Genomic DNA, 19,720 nt, shown 5'->3' on the forward strand with positions numbered 1-19,720 from the left:
AATGTCTTTTCGTGATGGCTACAAAACGAGCTAGGATATACTGCTGAGGCTGTATAGGTTCGGTCAGGCCACATTTGGAATATTGAAAGCAGTTTTGGGTCCTGTATCTAAGGATGAATGTGCAGGCCTTGTTGAGGGTCGGGAGGAAGGATGATCCTGGGATGAGGAGCAGTTGAGGACTCTGGGTCTGTATTTGAAGTTTAGAAGGATGGGGGATGCAATCTAATCGAAACTTACAGAATACTGAGAGGCCTGGACTCTATGTTTCCACAAGTAGCAGAGACTAGGGCCGGAGTGCACAACTTCAGAGTGAAGGAACAACTCTTTAGAACTGAAATGAGGAGGAATTTCTTCAGCCAGAGGGTGGTGACTCTGTGGCAAGGCTGTGGAAGCCATCATTGAGAGTAATTAAGACAGGGATGGATAGATTCTTGATTAGTAGCAGAATCAAAGATTTCAGGGAAAACAGGAGAATGTAGTTGGAACATTTCACCATAATCAAACAACAGAGCAGACTCGATGGGCTGAATGGTCTAAGTCCATTCCTCTGTTTTATTGCCTTACTACAGGCCTTTGGGCAGTGTTGCAAACAGCTGAAGGGATTTGCTATATCCTACAGTCTTTGGGAACTACACCCTATATATCTGGCATCACAATGGTATACTGAAGTTCATGTAACCTAGTAATCATTTGATAGAATGCCAGGATAACGTTTTGGCGTGGTGGCAACAGACTGACCACTGGCATTGCTTCTACAAAGTAGCAACGTGAAACAGCTAGCTTTTCCTGTTTCTTAAACTTCTTCAGGTGATTTATTCTGAGGTAGACTAGCACTTGTTAAACCAAAGGTAAAACCTGGTTCATGAGTTTGTTTGATATACAGCACAAAATGAGCTAATCAAGATCATCATTTCTGACTTGGTGGTCAATATTTTATCTCAAAGTATAAAGAGGTTGTTTACACATTAATTTAATATTTTTTGAATTGCATGATTATGGTCACTTGTGTTTTACATTGAATAATACAGCAAAGTACTTCAACTATCACCCCAATCAGGCATTTTGTATAGGAGAAAGTGAGGACAGCAGATGCTGGAGATCAGAGTCGAAAAGTGTGGCGCTGGAAAAGCACAGCAGATCAAGCAGCATCTGAGGAGGAGGAGAGTTGATGTTTTGGGCATAAGCCCTTCATCAGGAATGTGGGGAGGGGGAGGGGGCTGAGAGATAAATGGAGGAAGACTGGGTGAGGTTGGGGTGGAAGGTAGCTTGGAAGGTGATAGATAGATATCGGTGGGGGGTGATGGTGATATATCAGAGCGGAGGGTGGAGCAGATATGTGGGCAGAAAGATGGACAGTTCAAGAGAGCGGTGTCCATTTAGAGAGTTGGATCTAAGATTTGAAGTGGGGGTGGGAGGAGAGATGAGGAAACTGGTGAAGTCAACATTGATACTGTGTGGTTGGATGGTCCCAAACCGGAAGATGAGGCGTTTTTCGTCTAGGTGTCGGGTGGCTAGGATTTAATGGTGGAGATGGCCCAGGACTTTCATGTCCTTGGCTGAATGGGAGGAGGAGTTGAAGTAATTGGCCACAGGATGGTAGGGTTTTTTTGGTGTCAGTGTGTGTCCCAGAGATGTTCTCTGAAATGTTCTGCAAGTTGGCGTCCTGTCTCCCCAGTGTAGAGGAGACCACATCGAGAGCAATAGAATCAGTTGATGAGATGTTTGGATGTGCAGGAAAATCTCTGCCGGATGTAGAAGGATCCTTTGGGGCCTTAGATGGAGGTGACGGGGGAGGTGTGGGTGCAGGTTTTATACCTCTTGCGGTGGCAGGAAAAGGTGCTGGGAGCGGAGGGTGGACCTAACGAGGGAGTCGTGGAGGGAATGGTCTCTGCACAACACAGATTGGGTGGGGAGGGAAATATATCTCTGGTGGTGGGCCTGACTGTAGGTGACAAAAATGGTGGAAGATGATGCGTTGTGTCTGGAAATTGGTAGGGTGGAAGGTGAGAACTATCTGAGCTGGCTTACCAGTGACACCTATGCCACCACTGTCCTTTACCGTCTGTGCCGGACCCACTAACATAAGCGTTGTCACTCTTTAGGTGTCTTCTCTCCTCTACGTTCCAGGCTGAACCCACACTTGCCCCGAAACCAGGAGCCCCAGGTTCCTCCGCTGCTGCCACCTCACCAATAACCAGGGCATCCTGCTCCAGACTTACCACAACCTAGAGTCCCTGGCTGTGCTGCTGCCTCGATGACGCCAATTGTTCCCACTCCAGGCGTACCATGGTGCCGCTGCTGCAGTGGCCAACTTGCCAATGCCAGCAGAACCCACCATGGGTCCCTGGCTTCACCACGACCGGAATCCCACTCTGACCGCCCTCCAGGATGTCGACTCTTGAAGAGTCCGCTGCAGCCTCAGGTTGCTGGAGGAGGTTTGCCGTCACTGTGACTGGCCCCGAACACTGGGAGGATGTCCGTCCAGTTGCTGGGAGGAGCAGTGTCTGCTGCCGCCACCTCTGACCGCCAGGAGGCTGCTGCCACTCTACATACGGCCCACTCTCATTGCTATACCGATACTGTTGAATAACCTGCTAAAGAAAGGAAAAACATAAGGAAAAATATATAAGAAAAGAACAGAAATAAAAAGAATAAAAAACAAAGAAAGTAGATGAAATCGATGAGTCCCAGGCAAGAACACACACGCGGTCCTTCAACTCTTCCACCAGCTGGGAACCATCTTGTGAATTATCTTGATGAGTGCAGGATAGAAAATTTGACAGAATGCATTTTTAACCACAGTCCTATCTGCTTTTCAACTCTCTACAGAAGTCTCTGAAGGTTGAAGTCCACTCTGGAGGCTTCAAGTCATCTGGGTTGGCCTTTTGTGTAGTATAGAGAAAGCTCTGCCTTATCCTGATGCATTGGAGGGGGATTGATTTAATTGTTTTCATAACTTTATATAGTAGCTCCCCCCATAAGCGTGGGGGATACATTCCAAGAGGTACAGCGGAAGCCATAAACTGCCGATAGTCGCGAAGCCATTCATTTAAATGGGAAATTTACCTTCCTGGCAGCCCCCTGGTCCCTGGTTCTGGAATGTTCCCTGTTATATGTTCAGCCCACAGTAAACTGCGGGTAACTGAAGCAGTGGAGACCAGACCTGCGTGGACAGTGGTTGGCCTGTATGTGAAAAAATTGTTTTTGTAGGACGAAGAAATAAAACAGTGAAAATGTGATTCTACTAGACTTTCCATACCTTGTATTTATGTTCAGAGTCTTTTTTAACCTGCAGGGATTTATTTTTGTTAACTTTGTAGCAATTTTAATTTGTTTCTAATCAGGAAATATTTCTTTTGAACCCATGTGTTTGTGTTCTTTGTTTCAGCTCTGGAACAGTTTGGAGATACTATACTTTTCACGACAGATGATGAGATTCTGGATGCAATGTCCCAGTACGATGAGACGTTCACAGCTAATATTGATTATACTCAGCCACTCACATTTGAGGAAGAGCTCAATAGACCTAGTACTGCAGATGGTGAAGGAGAGGAGAGGCCATTCACACAGGCTGGCTTTAGAACAGAGGGTGAACAGGTAAGTCTATAGGTGCTGCCTTCAGCACCCTAAATACTTTCACTTCCAGAAAAACACTCTGGTTTTAATACCACAAAACAGGCCTGTTTGAAAAAGTGAAGGCCTTTGGATTAAAGTGGCAGTGACTGCATGGATGCAAAGTTCTGCGTGCCTTAGAAATGTGGTGTTTGTCTGGCTAGAGAAAAGTATGTTGTTGTATCCTCCAGCGATGGTGATGGGAGTTCTCTTTTTTTTCAGTGTATATATAACAGACCCTTTGGCCCAACAAGTTCACATTGACCCTGCGAAGAGTAACCCGCCTAGACCCATTTCCCTATCCTATTTTCCTATATTTATCCCTGACTAATGCACCGAACCTACACATCCCTGAACACTAGGGGCAGTTTAGCATGGCCAATTCACCTAAACTATTAATGAGCTGGACTTACATAAGATGCAGATGACATGGAGCAGCACGATGTCTAAGTGGTTGGCACTGTTGCCTCACAGCACCAGGGTCCCAAATTTGGTTCCAGCCTCTGGAAACTGTCTGTGTGGAGTTTGCACTGTCTGTGGGTTTCCTCCGGGTGCTCTGGTTTCCTCCCAGAGTCCAAAGATGTGCAGGTCAGGTGAATTGGCCATGCTAAATTGCCCATAGTGTTAGGTGCATTCGTCAGAGGGAAATGGGTCTTGGGTGGGTTACTCTTCGGAGGGTTGGTGTGGACTGGTTGGGTCAAAGGGCCTGTTTCCACATTGTAGGGAATCTAATCTAATCGAATACAACTTGTAAATATTATGCATAGACAGAAGGATGGTAAGCATCTTCAGGAGGGCATAGATAGACTGGCAAAACAGGGGAGACGGGCACTGGATGAAAATTAATGCAGGCAGGTGTCATGATTAAATTTGGTAGAAGAATGAGAAGTTGGAGTGTAAACTAAAAAGAATAATTATCAACGGCTGGAGAAACAAGCCTGGGGAATATACAAAGTTAAAAATCACACAACACCAGGTTATAGTCCAACCGGTTTAATTGGAAGCACACTAGCTTTCGGAGCGACGTTCCTTCATCAGGTGGTAGTGGCCATCTGATGAAGGAGCATCGCTCCGAAAGCTAGTGTGCTTCCAATTAAACCAGTTGGACTATAACCTGGTGTTGTGTGATTTTTAACTTTGTACACCCCAGTCCAACACCGGCATCTCCAACTCTTGGGAATGTACACATTGACAGTTGCAGAGGACTTTGAGAAGGCTATTTGAAAAGTAAAGGATGCTTGGCTTTACAAGTAGATTCTTGATTCAATTTTTTAAATTGAATTCAAGCTTCACCATCTGCCAGGGTGGGTTTCAAACACAGGTCCCCAGAATATTTTTGGGTTAATCGTCGAGGATAATATCACTAGACCATTGCTGAGCCTGGTAGAAGGAGTTCAGTGATGGAGCAGACAGGTTATCCAGCTTGGGACTTGAGAGGGGTGGGGACACCTTCCTCAAATGTCCCTTTTCCACAACAAGCCTCCTGCACAAGGTCAACTCCTTTCCTCTGTGAATCCTCCCCACTAATAAGCCCAATCCCTCTCTTGTCTCTCACTGTCACACTTGCCCTGTTTGCCATGAGACTAGCTGCAATTACCTGGGTTCTGGACTCTGAGACTTCGAATCCAGATACTGCGTATAGTCCCAGTCTTGGCCACTGCTGCTAATGGGGACAGCAGGTGCTGGATGTCAGTTGGCTGGCAGCTCTGAGGTGGGCCTTTCTCCTGAGTGAGGGTGAAATCCCAATTCCAGCAAATAAACATTCATTAAATGATTGTGGGGCAGTGGTGATTAAGGATGCACTGTCAGAGTGGTTGTAGCACTGGCAAAATCCTGCCCATAGAGTATAAAAATGAAGGATTTATGTTAATATATTTATAATAAAATGAATTGGTTAGGACCAGTTTAAATTGTGCTCAATTCTGGGAAGCACACTTGGGGAAAGTCTTCCTTAAGGTGTAGAGGTGATTAACTAGATAGGCATCATCAAGGGATGAAAGCTTGAAAATGGGTGACAAGACGAGATAAACTGTCTACTCCTTAGTCCTGGACAATATTTCTTCTGCAGCCAAAATCATTAAAGCAGATTATGTTGTCATTATCACATTGTTGCTTGCAGGAGTTTTCTTTGTACACATTGGCTGCTGCATTTCCTACATTACAGTTTTAATAAGCAGGTAATCTGTTTCAGTGATATCCTTTCTCTTTCTGTTTTTCTCCAATTCCATCTTGTGTTTCTTGAAAGGAGTAATAGCAGCAGATTTGGGCACTCATATCCTTTGATAGGCAAAAGAAACACTTAGTATTGGTCCTGAGGAATTGGGCTCCAGAGTTGAAAAGTAGGTTTCAGGCAAGGGGCTGGAGGTTGAGATGCATTTCATCTTAGAACCACTGTTGTGATAAATTTACAGCCACAGGCGTTAACAGTCATTGTGGACGAATTTGCTTGTGTGTAGCTAATAGTATTACACCAGCAATACCATACCCATGTTGCAACGTCAAAACAAAATAGAATACTGAGAGATAGAAAATAGAGAAAGACTCTTAGGTCGTCATGCTCCCCTCCTAGCACAGATATAGCCAATAGATATGTAATGTGACTGTGTCCTCTAAACGTCTTCTGTATCAAGTATTGATGATGTATTGTAGGAAGTGTAGGTAAGGCAACTACACTATAAATTAATTAATTCACATTTAAATTCATCACTTAAAGGGGACGCTACTAATGGAATGTTACCACTCAGTTTGAGTCTGGGTGATAAAAACTCATGCCAATTGTAGCTCACAAAATATCTTTTTAGAAGATTGTTAAGCATGTTTAATGTAGTATCACAGTAGGAGAAAGCCTAAGTTATGATTGATTATTGAAAGCATATTGGGTTTACTAAGAAGTCACTTGAACCAATATTGCAGGGAAATAGCCAATGCATTGATGGTGATATAATCAGCAGATTTAATAATCACAGCATGGCCAGACAGGATGGTCAACATAACAATATTCCAATTTTTTAATACAAAAAGCAAGGTTTTTTTTAATACTTGATGTATCTGGGGTAAACATCATCATAATTTGTATTTAGCTTAATCTGTTAGTAAAATATCACTGTTGCAAATAAAACAATCTAATGGAAATGTAGCTAATAATAGTGATAATGGTGATGTTAGAAGTGGCCTCAAACAATCACAAATGTAATATAACCATTTAAAATAACAGTATGTCATCTCTTAACTACTTAAAGTCTGTATTTGCAGGTGCAAGAACAAACTCCATTCCTGTTGGGTGGAACAGCCAGTCAGATGCGAGCGGAGTATACTGGGAAATGTAAGTGTATGTAGACAGAGCAAAGTTGCATCAAGGTTAACTTTGAAGTTGATTCATGGTCTTCAAGAGTTCTAATGAATCTTAATAAAATTTCATTGTATTTTGGTTGGTGTGGTCACTTGACAAGCTGCTGCGAATCCAGAATTGTCAGTCTGAAATTTCAGTTTATCAGGACATCCTCCTTTAGTATTTCCTATTTTGCTTCCAGGAATGACTGACAATTTTGACACACTGGAGTTCCAGATTATCTGACTTTAACTCATCGTAGCTTTAAAATGTTGTGTTGAACTTACATGAGATTGTGTGTACATCTTCTTGTTTACAAACTATGTATGTTTGTATAATTGAACATTAACATTTTGTCATATAGACTTAAAGTTTCTCTCCTTGCATTCCAGGTGTACAGCTAAATTTCACTTTGACTTGGGGAGACTCTCACTACCTTGGGTTGACTGGACTGGAAGTTGTAGGCAAAGATGGTCAGGCACTACCTGTCACAATGGATGATATTGAAGCTTCACCAAGAGATCTAAATGAATTGCCAGAGTATAATGAAGACAGTAGGACATTAGACAAGTATATCTTATTCATTAACTCAACAAGAAAAACAATTCAATGATTAGATTATTATTTAAAGTATCTGCTCATGTCTTCAAAAATCATATACACATGCCAAAACCTAAACATGTTTCACCTCTGATCATTGCCATCTCTTTCAAGTGGTCCAGATATCTAAGTTTCATTTTAGTTTCTTTTTCAGGCATACTTGTTGATCTTAGAAAATAGTGTTCCCTGTATCTTTGCATCTTAAGTAGACATTTTGCAGCAGGTCCCACTCCAGGGCTTGAAGCACAAAGTCAAGGTTGACACTCCAGTGTAGTCCTGAGGGAGTGCTGCCACTGTCCAAAGTTCCATCTGCCTGCGTGGGTGGATGTGAAAGAACTCACGGCAATATTACAAAGAAGAGCAGGGAGTTATTTCCAGCAAGCTGGCCAATATTTAGCTCTGAATTAAAACAAAACTGATTATCTGGTCATTATTGCACTGCTGTTTGTGGGAGCTTGGTATATCTACTTAACTGATGTGTTTTGTACATTATAATAGTGACTACACTTCAAACATACTTATTTGGCTTTAGAATACTTTGAAATGTCCAATGGTCATAAGAGGTGCTATACTGAAAAAACAAAATTGCAGTTAGCTAAAATTTGTTTCTGTCCATATCTTCCAGTAGCAATTAGTGAGACCTGCTATTTAAACTTGTGTGGTTAAGGTGAATTCATAATATGCATTTAAGGAATCAGAAAGGCAGATTAACAAAAGCACATCATAGCAACTATTAAATCAATGGTTTTGAATATATAGCAAATTAATCAACATGAGAAAAAATTGTTTTCAATAGCAGTGTTTTTACTAGTTGATATTGTTTGGGAGAGAGAAGACCAAAGCTCCAATCCGTTTATGAATGAGTGTGACGAGTGATAAATAGTATTATAAAATTCCAACATTTTTAAAAGCCAGAAAAGCCTACTGCTGGTTATGAAAAATGGCAAACACTAGGAGTCCGAGATTCAATGAGCATCAATTTCCTCAACTCTGATAAAGCTCAGTGCATTAGTGCAAGAGACAAGTCTGATGGTTTTGTCTGTTCTTGAATCTTGAATGTTAATACTCTATTTAATCAGAAAGGTTAATTTAGAAGAGTCCATGTGACATGAGCAGGTATCTTAATTTGCTTGGGCATAGCATTGGTAATGGGTGGTGGTCACATCCTAGGTGTAGTACCAAAGGAAATGTGTACCATAGCTATCGAGGGGAAAGTGAGGATTGCAGATGCTGGAGATCAGAGTCAAAAAGTGTGACGCTAGAAAAGCACAGCAGATCAGGCAGCATCATAGGAGCAGCCACTTTCATCCTTATCCCAGATCCAACCCTCCAACTCAGCACCACTCTGTTGAACTGTCCTACCTGTCCATCTTCTTTTCCACCTATCTGTTCCACCTTCCAGTACAACCTATCACCATCACCCCTCACCTTCATCTACCTACCGCCTTCCTAGCTACCTTCCCCCAGCCCCACCCTTCTCCTATTTATATCTTGGGCCTCCCCTCCATATTCCTGATGAAGAGCTTATGCCCGATACATCGACTCTGCTGCTCCTCGGATGCTGCCTGACTTGCTGTGTTTTTCCAGCACCACACTTTTTGACTACAGCTATCTATTACATCTAGCCAAGTTGTTACAGTACCTGCTTGGCTGGAAGATTACCAGCTACATAAACCTAATCCCTAATGTGAGGTTAGCCCTATCCCAATTAAAACTGAAAGAACTGCAGATGCTGTAAATCAGAAACAAAAACAGAAATTGCTGGAAAAGCTCAGCAAGTCTGGCAGCATCTATGGAGAGAAATCAGAGTTAACATTTCTGAAGAAGGGTCAATTTCTGTTAATTCTATCCCAGCTGATTAAGCCTTTTTCACCATCAAGTTCTTGTTTCCTTCTTTTCCCATCTCTACCTCTGTTCTTTATTATCCTCCTTTTGCAGTCTGTCTCTCGCACATAATCTCATTCAGTTCTCACAGTACATGCATCCCGTTTGAGTCACTTCCTGCTGTTTTGCTGTCAGCATCTGATTAATTCCTGCTGATTTATTCTCAATCTTTCTTATTCCTTCATAACCCCCCCACCCTCCACATTCTACCACTCTGTTAATCTCTCTGTTTATGGATGTACCCCCTATATCTTGATTTCCTCCAACCAGTTTATGTCACCTTGCATGTGTTAACCCTGTACTTTCCGTTCTTTGTCTCTAACTCTGCTCTCTTTCTTCTTCTCCATGTGTCCTTCTCAACCACCTAAAATTAACAAAAACAAATATTCTTTTAAAAAACAAAGTAGGAGCAACTTTTATATTTCTCAACCTACTCCAATGCCACCTTGAATCTCCCATCCTTTGTACCCCGTCAGATTCTATTTGCTGTTTTACAATGATTGGGGATAAAATTGAAATGGAAAATGAATCACAATGAAATTGAAAGGAGCGAGGGATTAAGTGTCCATCGACTGGACGATCAAGGAGACAGCTTAGATGCAAAATAAAAATTCAACCTAACCACAGCTTTAAAGGACTAATTGATGCCTGGTACTTATTTGTTTAAGGTTAATTGATGGGATTAATATCACTTCAGAGGATGAGCACATGTGGCTGATTCCTTTTACCTATGGAGAGAATCACATCCTCACAATCAATTTCAATAAACAACAGACTGTCATTGGACTTCGCTTCTGGAACTATAACAAGTCACCAGAAGATACATACAGAGGGGTAAGTCTTTGGAATGGGTTTTCAAATGGGATCTGGGAGATCACGAAAGACAGATTTTACTTTAATTTACATGGTTAACAGTGATATAATTCGGCAGTGATAATGTAATTCCCTAGTTATACTTAAATTTAGATAAAGCATATGTTGTCATCACGAGGGATAAACCTTGGTGTTTTATCATAGTTACATATAGTTAGTTTGTTGCCTGTCTTGAAATTATCTCATACCTACTTAGGGTGTCTTAGAACTCATGAAAACCCAATAGGTTACTTTTGAAGTTATATCGTTATGTAGCCAAATGCAACAACCAACCACAGTATGGCTCCACAACAGCATGTAATGAGTCGAAGCAAAACAGTTTGAAACACTCAGTAAATCATTAGGCAACTTGTCTTGAGAATTCTCTACTTTTCTTTTAATAGTATCGTGGGACTATGGTGGACATCAAAAAAAAGTGATCAATATTAATGCCATAACTAAAGTTTTGGAATCAATTTTGTAAATGCGCATTAAAAATATATACACAATACCTTTTTAGCTCTTGCTCTGCCTCAAACGTCCAAACCACATTCATTTTATGAAGAAAAGCTATTGAAATGTAGTGCCATGCCTAGAATTAGTTGGAGGCAATGATTCTGATCAACAGATAACATAAGGAAGAGTCTCATGTCCATAACTTTGGAAGCTGCTTCCCCCTTTAAGTGTGCAGACCAGGCTTTTTTTTTTAATTCTCTCGTTAGATTTGGGCATTGCTCGCTGGCCAGTATTTATTTCCTGTCTCTCGTTGCTCTCAAGATGTTAGTGATGAGCTGCCTTCTTGAACCATTGAAGTCCATGTGCCCCAGTACCAAACTCAGGAATGGCCTCAGACCTGAATGAGGAAGATATTGTAACTTTCCTGCCAGGCAAAGCCTATCAGAAAGCGATATCACACCAAAGGGTACCCAAAAGGGTGAGTTTACTTCGGTGGCTCCTGCCTCTAATATCCTGCTCATGGCTGCCAACCCCCTCATGAATTTGGGATTAGAGGATGACAGAGCTGAAAATGTGTTGCTGGAAAAGCGCAGCAGGTCAGGCAGCATCCAAGGAACAGGAGAATCGACGTTTCGGGCATCAGCCCTTCTTCAGGAATCCCATTAGAGAGTGACAGTAAGCTGATATGGCATGGAAGTCAGAATCTCCTAAGTTCTATGCTGCAAAGTGCAGAATTGTTTCCCTTATCCTTTGTGGGCGGCACGGTGGCACAGTGGTTAGCACTGCTGCCTCACAGCGCCAGAGACCTGGGTTCAATTCCCGCCTCAGGCGACTGACTGTGTGGAGTTTGCACATTCTCCCCATGTCTGCGTGGGTTTCCTCTGGATTCTCCGGTTTCCTCCCACAGTCCAAAGATGTGCAGGTCAGGTGAATTGGCCATGCTAAATTGCCCATAGTGTTAGGTAAGGAGTAAATGTAGGGGTATGGGTGGGTTGCGCTTCGGCGGGTCGGTGTGGACTTGTTGGGCCGAAGGGCCTGTTTCCACACTGTAAGTAATCTAATCTATCCTTGTATGCTGTGCTACTCTTGGATAAAATCATCCCCAGTTTATCATTACATTCTTCAAGATGTGATCTGCAATAAAAATATATAGTGGAATCAAATGCAGATCTTTTTCATAAATATAGCACTTTGAACTGCCAAAATACGGTGCTTCCTAAGAGACATGCTGTACTTATATTTCCATTGTTATATTATACTCACTGCAATTTTCATAAGAAATTTGGGTGTCAATTTAACTTCAGGAAGTGGAAGGCGATATCATGTTAAAAGGATGCTCCCAAATAAAACTGCCTGTCTCAGGGGGTGCTGGTAGAAGGGTTTCTTTGGGATCTTTTGAGCATTTCATTTCACCCAAAAAGCTGAACTAAGTGTTAGTCACATTTTTCATGATACAGTTATTATTACTTTATTTGCTTTCAGTGATGTTCCCTTCTTCCATGATTCAGTTGAAAGTATTAATCCATTCTATGTTGTTTGCTTCCTTGTGCGTCTCAGGAAGATTGCCTCTAACTTGCTTTCTTCCAAGACTGAAAAGCCCAAGTCATCTTGATTTTTCTGATAAGTCGGACTCCTGACACTAGGGGTAAATTTTGTCTCTTCCCTGCACTGTCTTCTGTGCTTGTTTATTCAAGACTAAAACTGGTCACAGTGTTCAAATAATGATCTGACCAGAGCAGTTTGATGACAACTTTCTCCAACTTGTCTTGACTTTTCTAAATCAACATGTGATTAGCTTATCTGATTTCTGCGCCACAGTCGATTGCCAGTTTGAGTTTACTGACACCAAGGCCTTTTATCTTAGTAAAAAGAGTAGTTAAAAACTAAGTCCTAAAACAGTCGGTCCTTTATAGTCTAAAACGGGAAAATTTGTAATGCAGAACAAAGAAATGGCTGACGAACTGAATTCATACTTCTGTCTCCATGAAGGACATGAATAATGTAGCAGAAATGTTGGAGAGCGTAAGGTTTAGTGAGAGGCAGGAACTGAAGCAAATATGTATTAGTAGAGAAATGATGTTGGAGAAATTGATGAGAGTGAAGGCTACTAAATACCCAGAGCCTGCTAATATACATCACAACATACATAAGGAAATGACCCTAGAAATAGTGGGTGCATTAGTGGTTATCTTCCAAGATTCCTTCGATCCTGGAACAGTTCCTAGAGATTGAAGGGTAGCTAATATAGTCCCACTATTTAAGGGAGTTAGGGACAGTGAGAATGCCATCAATAATGGGCAAGATGCAGGAGTCCATTATCAGCTATTCATAGTAGAGCACTTAGAAAACAGCAGTAGAATAAGATATGACATGGATTTACAAAAAGGCTTTCTGTAAGAAAGCAATGAGTGGTGATTGATGGAAAATATTCAGCCTGGATTCCAGTTACTAGTGGTGTGCCACAAGGATCTGTGTTGGGACCACTGCTGTTGTCATTTTTATAAATGACTTGGACGCAGACATAGGTGGATGGTTTAGTAAGTTTGTAGATGATATTAAAGTCGGTGGAATAGTGGACAGTGTGGAAGAATGTTGCAGGTTGCAGGGTGACTTGGATAAACTGCATAATTGGGCTGAGAGGTGGCAAATGGAGTTCAATGCAGATAAATATGAGATGATTCACTTTTGGGAGGAATAACAGAAAGGCAGTATACTGGGTCAATGGAAAGATTCTTGGTAGTGTGGATGTGCAGAGGGATCTTGGTATCCATGTACATAGATCCCTGAAAGTTGCCACCCAGGTTGAGTGCTGTTAAGAAAGCAAACGGGGGGGATCCAAGATGGCGGCGACCCAGCAAGTCTGAGTCTATAGTGCTCCTCCCAAGACTTGGGCAAAGTGGGCCACCCACCCCCACCATACTCACCAAATCATTTAAAATAGCTGTTTAATTAGTTGCTTAGTATTAAATTTAAACAATCTAATCTTTACTAAAAATGACTAAAGGGAAGGGAGGCCGCAGTTCTCAGCAAGCAGGAACCCCTCCCCCACCCTCTCCAGCTGCAGCAGAGGTATCCGCAGCCGCCCCGGGGGGTTTACCTACATTGGAGAGCCTTGTGGAAATGATCTCTAAACTGGATGCGATTATCAACGCTTTTATTGAAGAATCCCGTAGCCGATGGGACTCACTCTCGGCCGCGCTGCAAAAGCACAACCGAGACATTAAAGAAATCGCGCGCCGAGTCGGAGGGGCAGAGCTAAAGGCCGCGACCTCTGAAACCACAGCGCAATCGGCCGTGGATCAGGTCCGGACTCTCAAACAGCAAGTCCGGACCTTAGAGAATCATATTGATGACCTCGATAATCGAGGTCGTCGAAAAAATATTCGTTTGCTGGGCCTTCCCGAACGGGAAGAGGAAGGCCAGCTTACAGCGTTTCTCGAGCAGTGGCTGCCACAGCTTTTAAATCTGGAAGCTGGATCAGGCCAGGTAAGGGTAGAATGGGCCTACTTGGTCGCAATATGCTCGAACCAGCGTCCCTGCCCAGTCCTGTTCTGGCTGCAGAGCTACAAGGAGAGGCAGATACTCCTAGAAGCCTCTAGAAATCTTGGAAAAGATTCCCAAGCCATGATCTATAAAGGATCCAAGATCATGTTATTCCAGGACTTTTCCCCAGCTCTGGTCCAAAAGAGGAAGGCATTCGATGAGGCGAAGAAGTGTTTAAAGGACTTAAATATCAACTTTTTCTTTCGCTACTCCTTACGCTACCCAGCGACACTATGCTTTAACCATGAAGGATCCGTGTATAACTTCGGATCACCGGAAAAGGCTAAGGAATTTTTGGACTCTCTTAGATAAATTGTAAGAGATAATGGATGTTGGTTTGCCTCCCCCCCCCCCCCCCCCCCAACTCCGGTTTATATCCCCCCCCTTTTTTTCTTTTTTCTTACCTTACTGTTTAATATTATCCTGGGGGGTGGGGAGAGGGACTTATTTATTTGTTCTCTATTTAACGATTTTCTCCCCCCCCCCCCCCCAGGTTTTTATTATTATTCTATGTATGTATGTGTGTAGATATATATATATATATATAAGCTGGGGAATTTAGTTAATGTTGGTGGGGGGAGGTGGTTACCTTATTTTAATTTACCTCTGTCTCTAGGAGCGGGGTTGTCTTCCCTTGTTATTTTGTATTATTATATTTAATTATTATTTGTTGAGGTTGTAATTTTATAGTTATATATGTTTATACATGGTATTAACATTACCAAATATATCCAGGTGTTGGTATGGGTGGGGGTAGGGTGCTCACTGTTAACTCTAGCTTTGTATTATATCTGAATTCTCCTCATCCTATTGAGGAGCGCCTGGGTCATGGGTGGGGCATTGGTTGGGAGAGGATACGATGGACCTTTGGAAAGGAAGTGACGCCCCCTGGTAGCAAGGGGGAAAATCTCCATTTAAATATGTTTTTTTTTATTATTTAGAAATAGTTTTTTATTATACTGTTGTGAGTGTATTAGAGAGCCTTTATTTTTGTGAATTTTATATACTCTATGCTCGGGATGTTTTGGATAGGGTTTCCCCTCCTGAGGGGTCTCGGATTTGCCCAGACGATTATGGTTGATCAGTCAGTTAAGTGGTGCACCTGGAATGTCCAGGGGAGTAATTTGCCAGTCAAAAGGAAGAAAATATTATCAAATCTCAAGAAAGAAAAAGTTGATATAGCTCTTCTACAGGAGACACACCTGTTGGATAAAGAACACTTGAAATTATGACAGGGTGGATTTGATCAGGCCTTTTTTTCTTCTTTTAGCTCAAAAAGTAGGGGAGTTGTTATTCTTATTCTGAAGAATTTCCCTTTCAAAATCCTAAATCAGATAAAAGACAAATCTGGACGATATATTCTGATTAAAGCCCTTATAAATGGAGAGGAATGTGGGATTTTAAATTTGTACTGCCCCCGCCCCCCCCCCCCCGGCACGCCCCTTTAAATTTATAATGGAAGCCTTCTCAAAATTGATGGCTCTTGGTGCCCGTCATACAATTATAGGGGGAGACTTTAATTGTATTATGGATCCGGAAAAAGATAGGATTCCCAAGAGTACTGCAGGAGTATCTCCCAGATGTAGACAATTGGTGGATCTGAACAAAGAATTAGGATTAGTAGCTGTATGGAGATGTCTTCATCCACAGGGCAGAGATTTTTCTTTTTATTCCAATCCACATAAATGTCATACCAGAATTGATATGTTTTTTGCCCCCTCAATTTTTTTAAATTCCATATTATCCTGTAAAATAGGTAGTATAGCAATTTCTGACCACGCTGCTGTAAATATGGAAATCAAGGCGAGGAACAATGGGACATCCCCTCGGCATTGGCGTATGGACCCCTTCCTAATGAAAGATAGTAAATTTGTAAAGTGCTTCTCTCAAGAATTTAAAACGTTTTTAGAAATTAATTCAGGTACGGCTAGTGACCCATCAATGATGTGGGAGACCATCAAAGCTTACACGCGAGGTTTGATCATCTCCTACTCAGCGACCCAGAAAGAATTAAAGGGAGAACAACAGCGCCTACTCGAAGCTCGCGTAAAAGCAGCTGAAACAGCATACGCTGATGGATCTTCTATTATCAAATTGCAAAGGATTTTTTGACCCCTCGATTTTTAAAAATTCCATATCATCCTGTAGGACAGCTCTAAACACTACGCTTACCCAAACGGCTAAGAGGGAAATATTATTTGCAAAACAAAGGTTATATGAATTTGGCGATAAACTGGGTAGATATTTAGCATTTCTTGCAAAGAAAGAAAAGGCCCCTCAAACTATCACGTCTATCAAGGAAAGTATGGGTATTTTCACTCATGATCATAAAAGGATTAATGCAATTAAAATTTTATTCTGATTTATATAAATCACAGGATTGTGAAGATAGGACTAGGAGGATGTAATCATTTTTTAAAAATTTGACCTTTCCGGGCCTAACTCCGGAACAGGTATGCTCCCCTAACAGTCCAAGAGCTTAAATGCTCCCCTAACAGTCCAAGAAGTACTTGACGCAATTAGGCAACTTCAGAGCGTATGGCACCTGGCCCAGATGGCTTTCAAGCTGAATTCTATAAAGAATATACAGAAATATTGGCTGGTCCAACTATGCATATAGTCAGGGCTGTCTCCCGCCTTCGCTGAAAGAGGTAAATATCTCTCTTATCCTTAAAAAAGGAAAGGATCCAGAAGATTGTGTGTCATACAGACCAATATCCTTGCTAAATGTAGATTTTTAAATCCTCCCTAAAACGTTAGCATTGAGACTAGAAAGGGTACTGCCACGTATCATAAAGGAGGATCAGACGAGGTTTATTAAGGGCCGTAGATCATCCAATAATATTAGAAGGGTTTTGAATATGATTCAAGCCTGCCATCAGGGAAAGATACCAGGAGTAGTAGTTTCATTAGACGCGGAAAAGGCATTTGATAGGGTTGAATGGTCATATTTGTTTTACACATTGGAAAGGTTTGGCGTTGGAAAGCTGTTTACCAAATTGGTCTCAATGATCCCAAAGCAGTTGTGGTTACCAATGGATTAGGTTCGGATAGCTTCAGTGTGGGGAGGGGCTGCCGTCAGGGATGTCCTCTCTCGCCATTGTTATTTACGCTAATAATTGAACCACTAGCAGAAGCTATATGGGCTGATCCTAATATAACGGCCCCGAGGATTGGTACAGGTAAACATAAAATTACCCTTTATGCAGATGATGTTCTTCTATTCCTCAGTAATCCTCTGATGTCCGTACCTCGCTTAATCCAAGTTATTAATACATTTAGTGCATTCTCGGGCTATAAAATTAATTTCTCAAAATCTAAGGCTATGCCAATGGGTGGCCTTGCTATGATACCCCACTTAGTGGACAGATCCCATTTTCCCTTTCATTGGTCCCTGGAGGGTTTCTTATATTTAGGCATTTTTATTACCCCAGTATTTGGTCAGTTATACAAAGCTAACTTTGTGCATTTATTTACTGGAGAGGATAAGGCAGGACCTCCAGCGATGGGGAGACCTTCCAATTTCCTGGCTAGGTAGAATAGCACTAATTAAAATGAATGTCCTGCCCCATCTCCTATACCCTATGAGAATGCTTCCGGTGATGCTGCCGAGGCTGGCTCTACGTAAATTATATGGCTGGTTGGGTTCCTTTATCTGGAATCATAGACGGCCCCTCATCAAGCTGAAGAAGCTACAGCTGCCACGGGCAAGGGGAGGATTGGACTTCCCAGATTTTAGGAAATATCAGTTAAGTTCCCTATTAAGTTACATAGCTGATTGGGTCTTGTCTGACCCACAATCAATCTGACTGGACAACGAGGCTTCTCAAGTAAAATACCCACTTATTAACCTTTTAGTTTTGGACAAGAGGAAAATCATTACGGATCACTGTAAAAACCCTATAATACTAAACACAATTAAAACTTGGAATATAATGCGGCAAAATGAGGGCAACTCACATAAAACATCCCCCTATGTGCCGATAGTGGGAGCATGGGGATTCCAACCGGGGTTTACAGACGCCACTTTTAAACCCTGGAGATCCAGGGGTATCTCATGTCTAGGGGACCTATTTAAAGATGGGGTCCTGATGTCTTTTGAACAGCTGCGTCAGAAATTCGGATTACCTAATGGAGACCTCTATCGATACTTCCAAATTTGAGATTATATACAGAAGAAGACTACGTTATTAGATAGTCTTTATAAATCAGATAATGTAGAGTACTATGACCAGTGGGGGTATCCTCCATCAGTACTATTTATCCTTTACTACATGATGAAGTATCGGGAGATATGGACAATCTGCTTAAAACATGGGGTCAGGAATTGGGACTAGAAATTGCTATAGAAACATGCAATGACATTTGGGAAAACGCCAGAAGAATCACCATCTGTAACAGAACTCAGGCTATCCAGCTGAAGATACTTCATAGGACCCATATAGCATCGGTTCGATTGGCAAAATTTAAGGCAGGGGCATCTCCAATGTGTCCCAAATGTAAAACAGAGGTGGGCACTCTTGTACATTGCCTATGGACCTGTCATAAGATCCATAGATATTGGACTAAAATAGCAAGTACCCTGACAGAAATTTTAGGAACGGAAATTAAAGTGGACCCTGTATCTCTCCGTTTGGGCTTTTCGAACTTTCCCTCCCTGGACACATACGGGAAGAGACTATTTTCTATTCTCCCTTTCTGTGCAAGGAAAAATATTTTGGTAAACTGGGTGGCTGAGGGCCCCCCGGACTTTCAAATTGGCACAGATTAATTATGGAATGTATTTCCCTTGACTTCCTTACAAATATGGTGGACCAAAAGACCGAATTATTTTATAAAATATGGCAGCCCTTCTTGAATTATATGAATATAGATATTTTGGCTATCCTAACAAGGGCTTTTATTTAATTGAGATTATGAACCTGGCTGGTCCAGGGCCCCTTGGGAGAGGAATCCTGCACGAATACAGGTTTTGTTACATTTGATGTTAACACATTCTGAGCATGTATCTCACTACCCAATTTCTATGTTATCCGTTTTTTTTTCTCTTTCTCTTATTTGAATAATGGAAGAGACTTAAATATACACTCTGGTTAGTTGTAGGTTAGATTAGTAGTTAGTTGAGTTTTGTTTTTTTTTCTTACTCTGTATTTTTCTTTTGTTAAATTGTGGTTATTAAATATTTAAGATTTAATTGTATATCAATGTTTGCACTTGAGAGTTTTGTTTATTTTTGTAAACTTGTAAAAATGTTAAATTTCTAATAAAAATGTTGATTTAAAAAAAAGAAAGGATATGGTGTGTTAGGTTTTATTGGTAGAGGGATTGAGTTCCGGAGCCATGATATCATGCTGCAACTATACAAAACACTAGTGCGGCCTCACTTGGAATGTTGTGTACAGTTCTGGTCACCCCATTACAGGAAGGATGTGGAAGCATTGGAAA

General features: G+C 41.6%; 1 protein-coding gene across 8 annotated transcripts in view; it reads left to right on the forward strand.

Moving 5' to 3' along the window:
- katnip (katanin interacting protein) overlaps positions 1-19,720 on the forward strand; it is a 135,122-nt gene that overhangs the window by 90,468 nt on the left and 24,934 nt on the right. For all 8 annotated transcript variants that reach the window (XM_072559407.1, XM_072559408.1, XM_072559414.1 and 5 more), the window contains 4 exons: positions 3,389-3,597; positions 6,865-6,934; positions 7,333-7,510; positions 10,093-10,258. In XM_072559407.1, the coding sequence (XP_072415508.1) occupies positions 3,389-3,597; positions 6,865-6,934; positions 7,333-7,510; positions 10,093-10,258 (623 nt within the window). The remainder of the gene's footprint in view (positions 1-3,388; positions 3,598-6,864; positions 6,935-7,332; positions 7,511-10,092; positions 10,259-19,720) is intronic.

Source organism: Chiloscyllium punctatum, chromosome 40, assembly GCF_047496795.1.
Source record: "Chiloscyllium punctatum isolate Juve2018m chromosome 40, sChiPun1.3, whole genome shotgun sequence".
NCBI classification, from domain to species: domain Eukaryota; kingdom Metazoa; phylum Chordata; class Chondrichthyes; order Orectolobiformes; family Hemiscylliidae; genus Chiloscyllium; species Chiloscyllium punctatum.